The sequence below is a fragment of the Haliaeetus albicilla genome, chromosome 6, assembly GCF_947461875.1.
Source record: "Haliaeetus albicilla chromosome 6, bHalAlb1.1, whole genome shotgun sequence".
Classification (NCBI taxonomy): Eukaryota; Metazoa; Chordata; class Aves; order Accipitriformes; family Accipitridae; genus Haliaeetus; species Haliaeetus albicilla.
Window position 1 is genome coordinate 36,549,737 of NC_091488.1, and position 16,472 is coordinate 36,566,208.

Genomic DNA, 16,472 nt, shown 5'->3' on the forward strand with positions numbered 1-16,472 from the left:
GGGTTCTCTAACCACATACAGGATAGGGGCAGGTGAGGAAAAAAAAGGCCAGGCAGTCATTGCTGTCCTCTTGCTTGTGCCACACCAGGAGCAAGACACTCTGGCAGATGCCGAGGAACGATGCGACTTGTTGATTAAATCCAAAATTCAGCTGGAGGCCAAAGTCAAAGAACTGACGGAGCGGGTTGAGGATGAGGAAGAGATGAATTCTGAGCTGACTTCTAAGAAAAGAAAATTGGAAGATGAGTGCTCTGAGCTCAAGAAGGATATTGATGATCTTGAAATAACACTTGCAAAAGTAGAGAAAGAGAAGCATGCTACTGAAAACAAGGTACCTTTAGAACTTCACCATGTATTCAAAAGAGGGCATGGATTACCTTTTTGACAAGAGCTACTGGTCTTCTGATGCTTTTACACTGTCTGTTACACAGGCCAAACTGAAGGATCAGTATATACAGAGTTGTTTGACCTTATGAGGGAAAAAGTTTTAACTCTAAGCCTAAGTTTCCCTTTTTCTGAACTGAGTTTTGCTGCAATTCAGCTAAAGAATTATGTCTAGTTTGGGCATTTTTAAATAAACAGTTTTCTGCTGTCAGTTTTCTGTAACCATGAGTCCTTCCAGCTCATCTTCTTAGAGCCTGTAAATGTAAAGCTCATCTCCTACTTCTCCCAGAGAGAATCAGAAGCTGGAGTCCACCACAGAGTGATGCTGAAAAGAATGTAGTACCTTTGAAAGAAATGTACTAAACCCACAAGAACTGGCACACATTGGCTCCCTTGATGGCAATTTCAGTCAAAAAGCCACAAGGGGCTGGGGGGGAGAGAGATCCCTTTCTTTCCATCGTCTTCCTGCATACAAGTTCAGAACAGGCAGTCATTTGAGCCAGGTTATGATAATCCCTTTCTTCAAAGTCTTACAAATACATCTTCCTTTCTCACACAGGTCAAAAATCTCACAGAAGAAATGGCAACTCTTGATGAGAATATCAGCAAACTTACTAAGGAGAAAAAGTCCTTGCAGGAAGCTCATCAGCAAGTTCTGGATGACCTACAAGCAGAGGAGGACAAGGTCAACACACTGAGCAAAGCTAAAGTGAAACTGGAACAGCAAGTGGATGATGTAAGCCGGCTCTGCCTTCATGTTTCCCCAGGCTTGCTTGTCCACCACTTACAGTTTTCATGAGTCTGAAATGTTGCAAAGTTTTGAAATGTATTCCTGTCCTTTTAGAAATGATCGAGGATTTAGAAATGCAGTCCTCATACTGTCTGTAAAAGGTATAATTACAGGAACGTTATTAAAAACTTATCTGTGTAGTTCAGCCTTTGAAAGGAGTGCGATGACGAGGGAAAATCCACTCAGTTTGCATTTGCAGTGTAACTGGCATGAAGTCAAACAGAACTTTGCTACTAAGAGAACTGTAATGCTTGCACAAATGTAAAGCGTGGACTAACCCTTATGTTATATTTCTTTAGCCCGTATGCCCACTGGCTGCTAGAAAACAAAAAATGTAAAATAGGATGCTTGTACTTAAGTACTTCTGCTTCGCAACTTGCTAGAGCTCAGCACAAAACTGGGCTCAGCATACATCTGACTGTTGTAAACCATCTGTGTTCAATATATTTAATAAGTGACTTTGTTCCTAAAGCTTGAGGGCTCACTTGAACAAGAGAAGAAAGTGAGGATGGATCTAGAAAGGGCAAAACGCAAACTGGAAGGGGATTTGAAGCTGACCCAAGAGAGTGTCATGGACTTGGAGAATGATAAGCTGCAGATGGAAGAAAAGCTAAAAAAGTAAGAGATTGATTCTGTTGTACAAAATAAAGCAGCACAGTTACCACTGCCATTTCAGAGCCTTCAGGTGTGTCATCCTGCTCTGATGGTGGCTAAAAGGAAATTCCAGGGGGGAGAGAGTGTGTAGGCAAGGAGGAAGGGAAAATCACTCTTACTTGTGCACGGTATACCTGAAACATTAGAATTCATTACGCTTTTCAGCATTTAAGGAAAAAATAAATATTTGTGTTTTTCATTGCTTAGAGGAGAAAGCTGGAGGAAGTCTCCAAAAAGTTGTTCATCCTAACTAGCTATGACAGTATTGTTGAAAGATCTGATTCTGTTAAATATATTTTTCCATTGAGTCTTAAAATAACAATACTTTTGTATGACACAAAGAATCAGAAATATAATTGCACAAATGCATGCAGAGTCTTCACTTGGAAACCGCTGCTCAGAGGAAGATGTGTTTTCATGCAAATCGCAATACATGAGGATTGGATTCATTTTTAGATATGTTAGAAGTTCTATTGAACAACTCTTTAAAAATTGCAAAAGCCTAACTTGAAGCTACAGGGAAAATTATCACAGTGGGATTTTCCTTTCTGTGGCAGGAAAGAATTTGAAATGAGCCAGCTGAATTCCAAGATAGAAGATGAACAAGCTATAGTGATGCAGCTGCAGAAGAAGATCAAGGAGCTTCAGGTTAGCTTTCTTCTTTCTCATTTATCTTAGGATGAGTTCCTCTTTGTGCCTCATTGAAGGGCTTTGCAGAGACTTTTCATGGCTAGCTGCAGCTCGACTTTGAGACCCAAAGTGGTGCAATTCCATAGCTTCCCAGACTGATCCCTTTTCCCCTCAGGATGCGCTCTACAGTGGTTCTTTCCCAGCAGCAGGACATATGACCACAGAATGCAAGTGGTTTCAGGCAAAGCAGAAAGGCTCTGGTGTTTTGTTTTAAGCAAATAATATTGTTCCAAACCATGGAACTGAGGGTGGATGCTGAGGAGGAGTTCAGCAGTGATAAGCATGGATTTGAAATTTGGGGAAGGGCTCAAATGCACAGGAAATTTTCAACAGAGATGAAAAGGCCAAACAAAGTCAGCACAGTCCAAACAAAATGTCTTGACCCAAAATATCAGGTCTACTTTTTTGTAAATAAAGAAAATTTGCATAACTTGGACATGAAGCATAGATTGATCAAAATAACTTTTTCATTAAAAAGATTGCTCCCAATGAATATTCATTATTAGTGCAATTCTACACACTGTTGTATTTGAAATCCTGTCTTAACACTCCTAGAGAGAAGTTACTCCAGTCACAGAGCTCTTAAAATGGGAACAGAGAGTCCCCTTCAATGACAATTTGTTGTTGCTCCTTCTACTATCAAGTAACTTCTCTCATGTACTTCAGCTGAATGTCAAGTACATGAGTATAAGGTCAGTGCACTTGACCTAAATGTCTTGAACTAGGGCTTGTAGAGCAATCTACTGTGAGAAGGATGTGACTCATCATCCTTACTCTAGCTCATGATCTGATTTACTAGCACAAATGGGCAAGTCCTTTAACTGCTGTGCTTCCACCTGTGTAGTGAAGTGTGGGCTGGCAGGGGGTTTAACAATTTTTAAGGTGCTTCATGGTCTTCTGATGGGAATCATCATGAAGGTGAGTCAAAGGTGCTCATGTCTTTTTGGTAGGCTCGTATAGAAGAACTAGAAGAGGAGCTGGAAGCAGAAAGAGCTGCTCGAGCCAAGGTGGAAAAGCAGAGGTCAGATTTGGCCCGAGAGCTGGAGGAATTAAGTGAGCGACTTGAGGAGGCTGGGGGAGCCACAGCTGCCCAGCTGGAGATGAACAAGAAACGTGAGGCGGAGTTCCTGAAGCTGCGGCGGGACCTCGAGGAGGCCACGCTGCACTATGAAGCCACGGCCGCCACCCTGAGGAAGAAGCATGCAGACAGTGCGGCTGAGATGGGGGAGCAACTGGACAACCTGCAGCGGGTCAAGCAGAAACTGGAAAAGGAGAAAAGCGAGCTGAAGATGGAAGTGGATGACCTGTCATCCAACATGGAGCAGATGGTCAAGGGAAAAGTAAGGGTCCTGAGGCTTTCTGAACCCCAAAGGCCATGTGTAGCTAAGGCTGGTCTGAGGGTTTCCCAGGACACCTGGTAGGGCTGGAGTGTTTTAGAAGGTGGTGTCTTGCAATCTGAAGGTGCTTATGTGCACAGTGTCCTCCTTCCCCAGCTGACGGTATAACCCATCTTACCTGGAGATGGGATGGCAATTAAGATGGCCTGTCTAAAACACATAGTGCATCCCCAGTTCCAGTCATATTGTTTATTCATACATCTCAGAGCACAAAACTGTGTCACTTAAATTACGCTTCCCCAGGCTGGTGACGACTGGGGTGATGCCATCCAAGGCAGGATATCTCCCATCCTAAGCAGAGTCCTCTCAGGTCCTGCCCCTTGGTTCACAGTTTTGACCCATGTTAGCAATGGGTGCAAAGCAGAGGCTTGCATGACTGCTATGTGTATTTTTACTTCCTAATGGCTGAATTGTGGATTTTGTTTCCCGAGTAGATAGTCTTAGTAGCTTTCAGAGCACTCTAAAGAGTTCTTTCAGTGCAAGTGAAGAAAAGAAATTGCAGTATTTTGAGAGTTAGAAAGCTATCATCAAACTCAATTTATGATAAATGGCAATTAAAGCAGAATCAGTAGAGCGATTTTCACTGGAGATGATTTTCCCATCTAGCAATTATGAGGAGGCTATGCCTGAACTTCATGGGCATGTGATTGCTTTTGAAGTTCTTGCAGAGCCTTTTTACACTGGTGCTTCCATTCAGAATGCAGTTCAGGGAAAACAACTGGTGAAGGTGGTCTGATGGGGAGTCCCCTGACCTGGGGCTGTGGACACAGGGCAACTATTCCCTGCTTTACTGCTGTGGTATTTGTGTCTTTGCTGTCTGCCATTTCTCTGAAAGGCAAATCAAAAAAAAGGATACATTTGGAAGGCTGCAGCTTCCAAATGGTTGCCTGGAAGCTACAGCATGCTTTGTCTTTTCTCCTGATTCCCTTTAGGCCAATGCAGAGAAACTTTGTCGCACTTACGAAGACCATCTGAATGAGGCAAAAATAAAACTGGAGGAAATGACTCGCCTCACGAATGACCTCACTACTCAGAAGACAAAACTCCAGAGTGAGAATGGTATGTGCATGTTCAGCCCAGATAGACTGTTTCCCAGTAACTTATCAGGCGTGTCTCAGCACTGCATTGGTGAGATGTATTATGCAATGGCGTCTGCTCTGAAGGTGGCTGGATTAGGATGGCTGAATGGAGCAGCAGCTTTGTGTCTTTTGACACTCCTGTCTTCAATATTCTTATAACCTTGGTGGGGGGACCTTGTCTCGGACTGGCTTTTAAAAAAAAAACAACTATAAACATATTTACCAGCATACTGTGACACCATTTCATGAGCTGAAATGGATGTGCTGGCTAGGTACCCAGTTTCAGGAACAAGGACATGTATGTCTATCTTGCAATGCTAGAGGGAAGATGAAGGAGTTGGCATACTGCTGCTGTCTGTGTGAATACCATCTTCCTCAGCGTGACCTTGGACGTTGCGCTCTAGAAGATGCTCCCATCTGACCAAAAATACCTCATATCCTCTAAGTGCTTGCTACCTTATTAGCCAGAGTAGTACTATTTAACCTCTGCATCTTCATCAGATACCACTGGTCTGTGTATTTTCAAAGACATATTTTTCATTTCCTGTGTGTTTTCTTGTTAGTTCTACGCACTCCTATAAGTCTGCAGTTTCCACCCTGCAGTGACGCCCTTCTTGTGATAAATGAAGTTTTCCTTATGTATCCCTCTGCTCTGTATGCTGGTTGTTGTGAGGTTCTCAGGGTGCTTTGCAGCCCTCTGAAAAGAAGTCTGTAGAAAAGCAATGTGAAGTAGTGAAGAAAAGTATAAACAAAACCAGCTACAACTGCATGTGAAAATAAGCATCAGTCTAGTCTGATCCGTGAGCTGAACTAAAATTGAAAATCAAGGTATTGGCAGTACAAAAACAACCAAACCAAAACCAAACCAAACTGAAACACAAAACCCACCAAAAAAACCCCCAAACAAACACCTAAGGAAAACTGTCCTGGTGAAGTGTCTGATGGTTACAACTTTGGAAGAAGGTTCACAAAAGGTCAGCCACAATCACCATTAGTTCTTTTCCTCAGCAGAATTGGACAGATGGGACTTTGATTTTGGTTGGGACTTTGCCATTTCATCATCTTACTTTATTTTTTGTTAAATCCTGTGGCAGGTGAATTTATAAGACAACTTGAAGAGAAGGAGTCACTGATAAGTCAGCTGTCCCGGGGGAAAACATCATTTACACAACAGATTGACGAACTTAGGAGACAGCTAGAAGAGGAAACCAAGGTAATGCTTTGACTGTGTTCCATTCATTGAAATGGAATGGGGAAAACTGTTCATGTTCATTTGTAGCCTGGATAAAAGCTGAAATGAGACAAAGGAGTGAGAAGTCTTCCTAGTAATTGTACTGATATAAGTTCCTGCCCCTGACTGAGGCAAGTCACAAGAGAAGAGTTTAGGAAAATAATCAGCATCCATAATTGTTAAGTAAAACTTACCCAGTAGGATAGCCAAAATCTCAGATCTCGCATCTTAAAAGTTTGGATGCTTCTCCAAAGGTGTTAAATTATCTTCAGTCTTGATAGCTTCCTCAGCATGTCACCAGTTCGGGAGGACTTCAAACACTTCTTACCTCATTTGACCTGCACTGTCAAGGCCAGGGGTGAAAAGAAAAAAAGGCTTAAGCCTCCATTTGAATTTTTAGGGGCTGTTTGTTGGGGTTTTGCTTTAGGTAACCCTGTAATACTGTGACCTTTCTATCCCTGCAGTCCAAAAATGCCCTGGCTCATGCCCTGCAAGCAGCCAGGCATGACTGTGATCTCTTGCGGGAGCAGTATGAGGAGGAGCAAGAAGCCAAGGCAGAGCTGCAGCGGGCTCTCTCCAAGGGAAATGCAGAAGTGGCACAGTGGAGAACAAAGTATGAGACTGATGCCATTCAGAGAACTGAGGAACTGGAAGATGCCAAGTAAGTGGGTTACACGGGCTTCATCGTGCCCTTGGCTGGTGGGACTGTGCTCCCTGGGACTGGTTGTAGTGCTAAGGAAATAGGGCAACCTGACTGGAAAAATCCCTCTGGCTCATTGCTGTCATTTGTGGCTGTCCTTCTGTTCTTTCCATTACTTGAGCAGGTCAGTGTTTCTGTTGAGTCCTTGTCCATGGGCTGGTGGATGTGGATACTGGGGTTTATTTAAGAACTAACAAGATTAGATTACCCTACTTGGTTATCCCTCACACTCACTTGCTTTGCCCTGGCCCAGTGCTATGTTCCCTCAGTCTTGACTTCCCTTCCCAGCCGGGAGATGATGGCTGCCCTGGGAAGGTAGGGCAGAAAGTCATGTTGGCTCATGCTGTGCAGCCACTCCCAGTTACCAGTCTCTGGATTTACTGGGCAAGGTCTCTGAGCATCTCTAGCATCTGACCCCATGCATCTCTGATCTGCAGGATCTTCCCCCACTGCCAGTATATTTTCTCCATCTAGCATCTTCACGTTCTTCTTTCTGGGCCCTCCTTTCTTTCCAGGACCTCTTCTTGCCAGGACTCCCAGCCCCCTGTTTTCCCCATCTAAATATCCTATGAACAAAAGGCCAAGGTGTGACCAGCCTCCTTGTTGGTGGCTCTGTCTCATATATCTTAACTGGAGGAAAATGAAACCTTCATTTAGACTAGGTCTTATCAAAATTTACAAGCAGCCCATGCTGGTTACAGCTAGCAAGTAGCAAGCTGCTGCTTGAGTGTTCAAAAGTTCAATTTCAAATATTCACACACATGCACAAAACTATCTGCCACATATCAGCATTCATAATTTGTTTGTCTATCATAGTCCCTTCTCTCTAGAGGCTTGATTTCCCCCGCCCTTCCCCTTTCCCCTCCAATTTTCCCTTTCAAAACTGATTTCTTGAGATACCGCTTTGGTCCCAGTTTTTGTGGATAACATGGCAGTGGTGGCACTCGGTCATTTCACTGTCTCTTCCCACCTGGTAGGAAGAAGCTTGCCGCTCGCCTGCAGGAAGCTGAGGAAGCAATCGAGGCAGCCAATGCCAAGTGCTCTTCTCTGGAAAAGACGAAGCACAGGCTGCAGAACGAGCTGGAAGACATGATGATTGACCTGGAGAAGGCCAACTCGGCAGCTGCCTCCCTGGACAAGAAGCAGCGTGGGTTTGACAAGATCATCAATGACTGGAAGCAGAAGTATGAAGAGTCACAGGCTGAGCTGGAGGCTTCCCAGAAGGAGGCCCGTGGCCTCAGCACCGAGCTCTTCAAGCTGAAGAATGCTTATGAGGAGACTCTGGACCATCTGGAGACATTGAAAAGGGAAAACAAGAACCTCCAAGGTAGGCTTCATTCAGGCCCCGCATCCAGTGCGAAAGCCGTACCAGCGGACAGCTGGAGGGATGCAGGTGCCCCACAGCAGCTGTGGGGAAAGGCGTTTATGTCATCCGTGAGACTAGCTTTCCAATGTGTTTGGAGACACTGACTGATGCTGGCAGTGAAGGTTTTGAACGTGGAAGTTGGTATTGCCAGAGGAGAGCAGGCTTGCCTTTGCTCACCTGTCAATGAAGCCCACTGGCAGAGGTGCCAGTCTCGGCGGAGGAACAAGAAAGATGACAGAAGTGCAGCGGATGAAGCCTACGCAGGTCCCAAAGCAGAGCACAGTGTTGCTAGCCTGCAGATCACAGATAAAAACTAAACCACTATAACCACTTCAAAAAGCGTTTACAAGAAAAGTCTGTGCCTTCAGGTTGGCCGGGTAAAAAAAGTTGCTGTAATTGAAAGTAAGGCAGCGCTTGTGTAGAGATGAGCCCTTGAGGTAGCGGTTTGAGGCACGGGTCCTGTATCCATGCTCCATGAATTGCAGGCTGTTCGGGACACTCTGATCGCTAAATCCATCCATCCTTTTTTGTTTCAGAGGAGATTTCTGATCTGACCAATCAGATTAGTGAAGGAAACAAGACCCTCCATGAAGTAGAAAAAATCAAGAAACAGGTCGAACAAGAGAAGTCAGAAGTTCAGCTGGCTCTGGAAGAGGCAGAGGTAAGGAAAGAAAGCTCAGAGGAAGAGGAAAGGGTGTCTTTATCACAATTTTCATTCCTTTTTCCTCTTGGCAACACAGCCAATGTGTTGATTGTTAACAAGGGCGACCTCTCTGCACCCAGCTCCTCCGGCCTTGCTAGCCAGTGTTTTCAAGAGTGACTGGTGACTTTCAGAGATGTCAGTTTTAAGTCAACAGTGGAGACTCTTTCAAATGAGGTGCCTTGTATGTTTGGGGTTTTTTTGTTGTTGGGGGTTTCCCCCCCCCTTTCAGGAAGCTCAAAATCTTCTGCCTACCTCCTGAAAATCCAGTCCTTGCTCACTTTGGCACAGAATATTTCAGTCTTTCAGGAAACAGGAACTCCTGAGAATTATGGTCTTATACTATTTTATCAGATATTTCTAGTGTCTGGTTTCCAACAGCAAATTCACCATTTCCTGTTTTTGAGAATAAGAAAACAAACCTCCTGCTGACTTTAAATTTATTAAGGTCTCAGTTATTGTGTTGGGTACTGCAGCCTGCTTAAAAAAAATGGTAGCAGTCTTAGAAACCAAATGAAAACAGGCCATTTAGAAAATCTTTGACTCCCAATAGGAGTTTGGTAAAGGCATTTAGCACCACTGCATTCATTTCTACAGTGATAAGTATGCACGTACTCAAGAGGGATGCCTTATCCCAGTTTCCTGAAACAAACCAACAATATGGAACAAGCCAACTGGAAATCCTGGTTACTCACTTAGAGGGCCCGGTTGTCAGGTTTTTTTGAAAGTTTGGTGCATTGCAAAGCTAAAAATGTGTGTAGGTGTTGCTGGCTAGAAGCAATACAGCACATAGCAAGGGATTTTTAGTGAAGGTTACATTTCTTTTGAATTGTGCTCTAAATAATATCTACTAAAATGAACATCACCCAGTGACAGGGATCCGTTAGAACCTTAAATGCTGTGCAACTTCTTTTGTCTGTTACAGGATGCTTTATACTTTGCAGGGATTTTGCAGCCAAACAAACAGGTGTCGTGATCAGAGCAGAGGAAAGAGCATGCCTTTCTTCCACAGCTCTGAGATGTGGAGAGTGATTATATGCTCTGTCAATAAACTTCTCTTGCTAGAAAGAATACATCCGTTCTTGAGGGATCTAAGGGGCACACTTTACTTTCCTGGACTGTGTGGAATGGCTTCCTAAAGCTCAGTGATATTAGGAACTAACAAAAGTAAAGTGGTGATGTATCTTATTTTAATTGTGAAAGAAACGGTTTAATGCAGATTTTCTCCCTTCCTTGTGAGTTTGGGTCTCTGGCAGTCACCACTGGTGACACGGTACTCCTGCGTGCTGTTCCCATTAATATGTTGTGGCTCCTTGGCATGAAGTGTGTGTTTGACTGACCTGTAGCTGCTGCATGACGGCCAGAGATTAGCAAGGATTTTGTACAGCTCTGTCTTCAGAACCTCCATTCTGTTTCCATCATCTCCTGTGGGAAGCATAGCTAAGCCTATGCAATTCTGCCTTTCAGAGAGCACTTCCAAAATGTATGATGTTCAGTTCTGTGCTTTCCTTCCCTGTTTGATGCGAGCAGTAAGGAGACAGAATGCCACTGAGCCTGGTTTATGCAAGACCTGGAAGTCAGAGGCCCTGTTATTTCACTATGGGCTGTTGTCAGCTTAGTTCTTGGCTTCGATAGATAAGAGAAATGTAAGAATAAAGACATAGGAACAAATCTCCCTTGTTTCATAGACTTGTCTTCATGCTAATTGGAAAGATCAGACAGAGTATTTTTGCATTTTGTCATATAGAGCTGATGTCTGTTATTTCTCTCCTTGAAGTCATATTCCCTAATAAGACTGTATAATTGGGAGGCTTTCAACACTTCACGATTTGGAGAGATCTTTGTGAGCTGGGGGATGTGTGGGCCCCTTCACCCTTCCGACAACAATCTTGCTTTAGCTTTTGCCTATCCCTTACAAGCCCGTGAATTTCCGGAGGGTGTCTGTACAGGGGTGTGGAGCGGGGAACGTCTATTGATATCAAAACCACACAGGCAGGGCCTAAGGTTTTGGGGGTTTTTTGTGAGCCATGGCCTGTTTGACAATTTGTCCTCTGAGGAGCTTGCTGCTCAGTTTTCCAGCTGCCAAGTTGCATTAGAAGGCAAATAAAGTCATTGTTTTGCCATGTAAGCTGCTCATGTCCTTGCCTAGAGAGAGAGGTAGGGAGGAAACAGTGCTATTGGGAATGGGAAGAAAAGTGTGAAGGGATCATCTTTGTGCAGCAGTTTGTGGTTTTAAAAAAAATAGCAACTCCTGGTCTTGGTGTTTACTATTTCAGGGAGCTTTGGAGCATGAAGAAAGTAAGACCCTTCGTTTTCAGCTTGAACTTTCTCAGCTTAAAGCAGAGCTTGAAAGAAAACTGACAGAAAAAGAGGAAGAAATGGAAAATATAAGGTAACGTACAGGAAGCAGCATGGGTTTTTAAGGGGAAAATCTCAAAAGACCAGAAACAGTCTCAAGACCTAAGCGAGTCAAATGCACCACAGGTAGTTATGCCAGCCCAAGCAGATACAGTTCATACCAGAACCCAAACCAGCTCAGATTATTTGCGAAAGAGAAGTCCTACCACATTACCATTTCTTAGTTCAGATAGTCCTGTCAGTTCAGTCTCTGCCAGCATACACAGAAGCCCATCACACATATCACATAGCAGCCGTAACACAATTGACTGGCACAACCAAAGTCGCAGCAGACCAAGGGCTGCTAAGTCCGTATGTTTACAGTACGGAGACAAGTAGGTCTAGAGAGTTGTCTTCTCCTAATCCTCTAGGATGGCTGCCTCCCAGGGGGAACCACAGGTGAAATCAGGAGTACTACCTCAGTGGTACTCAAACCTATGTTAACTGAAGGCAATCTTTACCTCTGCATTTAGTTGATTTATGCTGTTATAGCTACACTGATTGTAGGAGGATGTGAGGAGCTTGCCATTACGTGTACAGCATTTGGGTAAGCAGTGAGAATTGCAGAGGTAGAGAAAATACGAATATAAAAGGAAAGGAGCTTGCAGGTGAAAGGGATAAAGAGAGAAAATGGAAAGCAGTTAGGTGACAGAAGGATGATGTCTTTTGTCTCTCCTCTCCCCCTCAGCACTAACTCTAGTCTGAAGAGTTACACTCTTAAAATGATGCTATGCTGGGGCAGATTTTCAACAATGTGTATGCAATCCTTCAGAAAACTCTGGCCTTGAATTAGTCAGTGTTGCAATGCTATTAATCCAAGAACCATGTCATTGTTTGTTGGTAGGCTAAAGGGTAGGGAAGGGGAAGTCCAAGGCCCACCTTGGCCAGTGTAGGTACAAGGATTGGTATGTTAATCGTTTCAAAAACAAATAATGTTTCAGCCCTTTCAGGTACAATCTTCTGATCGTCCTGCAGATGTCTGGATTACAGAGATCTCAGGACAAGCTATCCTAACCAATGTTTTATGCCTCAGCTTTGTTATGAGTGTTTTGCTGCTGAGCTCTTCAGCAGACGTGCTGTGTTGTTCCCCGGGAGTCTAGGGCACAGTTCAGTATCTTGCTGAAGCAATAAGGCCCTCAAGGTTTTCCTTGTTGACTCAATGATTTCCCAGAACTCCTACACTTTCAGCAAAACTTGGCCAGCAGCGAGATAAATATTTCCCTGTGTGAGTCATATTCTGTGCTTTGATTACCTTCTGGTTGTAAGAGAGTAAAACTTTCAGCATAGGACTTGAGTGTTACAGAGTCAAGAAAACTAAGGACCTGTCTGTATCTGTTTTGCAATCTTTAAAGTGACACTAAGCTGCCTTTCACAGGGGGACCAGGCTGTTAATTAGGGTGGGCTTAATCTCTTCTAACTTTAGATGTCCATAACACAGATTTCTATTCCTGAATTATTCCCCTTATAATTGTGCATAAGAAATGTGTTTCAACATCTACTTTAAGACACAATAAATTGTAGCTTACACACGCCATTCACTATGAAGAGCACCTAGAGTAATGAGCTTAGAATGTAGCTGCCTACCTTCAGTTTGATTAACCCCTTCCAGTAATGCCTTCATAAAAAGGCTGAGATGTAAAACATCCCAGTGAATGATTTAGTAAATATCTTGGTAAGTGACTGCTAAGCTTGAAGTGCTTCTTGTTAGGTTCAAACCTGTACTTGCTTGAGTTTACAAGAGATCTGAGAGAACTCCTTGCTCCAATATTGCCAAAGGAAATGTGGGAGAAGGATGCTATAGGTGCTTACAGATCAGGGGTTAGCTGAGGGTGTGAAGCACACCAGCCAGTTAGACAGCAGTGAGGCACTAGAAACCTGTGCTATGTATGTCATTCAGAAATATACTTCTATTTCTGGAAATGGGACACTTCCAGAAAGTGGAGTACCATTGCATGTAGTTCGACGTTCCTGTGCAGAGAGGAAAATGACTCCATTCACCTTTCACATCCTTTTCAGGAGAAATCAGCAACGTGCCATAGATTCACTGCAGTCTACCCTTGATTCTGAAGCCCGGAGCAGAAATGAGGCCATCCGGCTCAAGAAAAAGATGGAAGGAGACCTCAACGAGATGGAAATCCAGCTCAGCCATGCTAACAGGCATGCTGCAGAAGCAACAAAGTCAGCACGTGTCTTGCAGACACAAATAAAGGTACTCCAAGAGCTGCTGGTCCCAAGCACCCAATGGTAGGTGCGAGCTAGGTTTCATTAGCACAGAGCAAAACAGCAATGGTGATGATAATTAAGAGAGAAACTACTCCCAAGGATGTGCAGGGAAAGCCCTTAGTGCTCACATCTGGTGTAAGAGAATACTGAAATATGGATTTCTTCCAAGACTTGCATACAAGCTGGATGAGATCCAGTCATAAAACCCTTGCTGGCTACAACCTCCTGCAGGGGCAGAAGGCTACAGCATGAGGAACTGCAAATCTATGATTTTCTTGTGAGCTTGCAAGTCCTTTAAATGTGGAGAGCAAGTCAGTTGGCTGGAGTACAGGAAGCGTGTGTATATTCAGCTTTGTGGTTTGCTTCAACATATGGAATAGCTTAAAAAAAAAAAAAAAAAGTGCTTTGCTAAGACACTTCTTAAGTCACCACCTCTCCCATGCCTAAGCAGCTAGTTCTGCCTTGGGCAGAACTGCGAGCTCTTACAGATTTGAACACACAGGTTTTTCCCCTGTTGCACCACATAACACAGAAGCTGTTCAGCTTACAGTGTGGAGGAAGCCCTTCTTCAATAAAGCAGCACTGAAATTCCTGGGGTGGGCCCCATGGCAACTTCTGCAATCTGAGGTCCTCTTATGTAAGCGCAGTGGCTTGAAATGGAGTTGCACTGGTAAAAAACGATCTGTTTTGTTATAGGAGCTTCAGGTGCAACTGGATGACTCGGGACACGTGAATGAAGATCTGAAGGAGCAGCTGGCGGTCTCTGACAGGAGGAACAATCTTCTCCAGTCAGAGCTGGATGAGCTGAGGGCTTTGCTGGACCAGACAGAAAGAGCAAGGAAGCTGGCAGAGCATGAACTGCTGGAAGCCACTGAACGTGTGAACCTGCTTCACACTCAGGTCGGCTTTTTCTGTGCTTTCTCCCTCTCTGGGTTAAACTGAGTCTTGCCTATTAAGCACTGACAGTGTTTGTCCATGACCATCATAAGTCAGACACACCCTGCCCTCCTTCAAGGGAGAAAATGAGGAGAGGAAGTAAGTCACTCTCTAGATATGCCACCTCACTCCCTTCAAGTTAGCTGGAATTGATGATTCAGCCAACTGCTTTAAACAGTTTCCAGAAAAAGCAATGATGGAAGATAACAAGAGTAAATTTGATTTCTTTCCTTCTTCCATGCTGTAAAACCAGTTTCCTGCTTTAGTTAAGCCATGGCTGGGATGGCGAGGCATTTCTTTGGAGAAGCGACGCAGGTGATGTTTTTGCACAGGTCGCTGATGTTACTCAGCAATGAAGACTGTAGAGGCTGGGTCTAAAAATAGGTGTATTGTGCAGGGCAGGAAACCACCCCGCAGCAAAGTGCACTCTGCCACATCACAGGTCTTCATTAAGATAGGCCTTTGAACTTGGTCATGATGGACACTGCAGTTTTTACAGGGTCATGGAGGGGCATGTCCTGACGTGCCAGCAGTTTTGCTACAAAACCAGATCTTCTTTTCACCAAATAATGGTCAGAACGAAATGAAAATGTGCTACAGGCTGGCAATGTTTTGCATTGTTTCCTCCAGCACATTGATGACAGGAGGCTTCTGTTTTAATCACGTCATTGACTAACTGATTATGGATCTTTAGTTTTCCAGGATCAACTGCCTTATTCATTCTTCTATTTCAGCCTCTGGCTTATTATTTTATCTGAATCAAAAGCTGAATATTTACAGCTTTGAGAGTATTTTTGATATTTCCTCAGTCTGAAGCTAAGCTATGTAGTAAAGGCCAGCCCTTACCACATACCTGGGTCTCCCTTCCCAAATACTGCTGTAATCCAGAAGATGCAAAAATCAGTAAGCCTGATCTCTAATCATCACTTTTCCTCCTTTTCCACTGTTCTTTTGGGGAAAATTTAATAAAAGAACACAAGCCTGATCAATCAAAAGAAGAAGCTGGAGGGTGACATTTCCCAGATGCAGAATGAAGTGGAGGAATCAATCCAGGAGTGCCGGAACGCAGAGGAAAAAGCCAAAAAAGCAATCACAGATGTAAGTAGGCTGGCTCCTGCTCACTTCTTTTCAGTACTTCAATATCTTCGGAGAACCAAGAAAGTATTTCCCAAGTTGCCATTTCTGTGCTTGTTACAAAGCACTCTACAATTATCTGGAGATAACTGATGAAACTACAAAAAAAAAACCAGGCTAGAGGTAAAAAGAGAGGAAGGACTTCTTCCTGATGTTTTGGGTTTGGTTTTGGTTGTTTTGTTGGGCTTCTTTTTGCCCCAGGAATGCAGTTTCCACCGATCCTCAAAGTTTCAGGTCATGTCACCTTTGAATCGGGTAAATCATACACCTGCATAAGCTAAACCAATTCAGACTCAACTAGTGCTAACTGGTCTCCTGGTGTACATAGAATCTGATGTGAGAAACAAAATTACTCAATCCCAAACAGGGTATCCTAGATCTAGGTGCCTACTCGAAAAACAGGAGGACTAAGATCCCAGGAGGAGACACGGAATACATTCGTCCTCTAGGGAAGACATAATTTGGGCAGGTATAGTTTAATTTCCCACAGACTTGGAGAAATCCATGTCTTCAGAGTTCAGCTGATGTATTGCATCGTACCAACAGATAAAATGAAAGCTAGGACTGGAGGTTTCTGTGAGTTATGTGTCTGCAGCGCCTGGACAAAGCTATTCCTGTACCATGGTCTTTACTGCTTCTCAGCTGACAGCACTATTACTGCCTGCCAGAGAGAAGATGCTGATTGTCCTTGATTCAGCTCCAGCCTGGATTGCAATGACTGCTGTCTTCTGATGACTGCTCAGTGATGGGTACAAAATCTGTAAATGGCTCTTGGTGGCAGGCACAAACAT

At 43.9% G+C, this 16,472-nt stretch overlaps 1 protein-coding gene across 1 annotated transcript in view; it reads left to right on the top strand.

Annotated features, from left to right (window-relative positions):
* MYH15 (myosin heavy chain 15) overlaps positions 1–16,472 on the top strand; it is a 48,987-nt gene that overhangs the window by 27,276 nt on the left and 5,239 nt on the right. The window contains exons 25-38 of the mRNA XM_009917993.2: positions 89–331; positions 944–1,120; positions 1,647–1,792; positions 2,386–2,476; positions 3,469–3,858; positions 4,848–4,974; positions 6,089–6,207; positions 6,690–6,886; positions 7,903–8,252; positions 8,828–8,952; positions 11,268–11,383; positions 13,405–13,597; positions 14,308–14,511; positions 15,520–15,645. Of these exons, the coding sequence (XP_009916295.1) occupies positions 89–331; positions 944–1,120; positions 1,647–1,792; positions 2,386–2,476; positions 3,469–3,858; positions 4,848–4,974; positions 6,089–6,207; positions 6,690–6,886; positions 7,903–8,252; positions 8,828–8,952; positions 11,268–11,383; positions 13,405–13,597; positions 14,308–14,511; positions 15,520–15,645 (2,604 nt within the window). The remainder of the gene's footprint in view (positions 1–88; positions 332–943; positions 1,121–1,646; positions 1,793–2,385; positions 2,477–3,468; positions 3,859–4,847; positions 4,975–6,088; positions 6,208–6,689; positions 6,887–7,902; positions 8,253–8,827; positions 8,953–11,267; positions 11,384–13,404; positions 13,598–14,307; positions 14,512–15,519; positions 15,646–16,472) is intronic.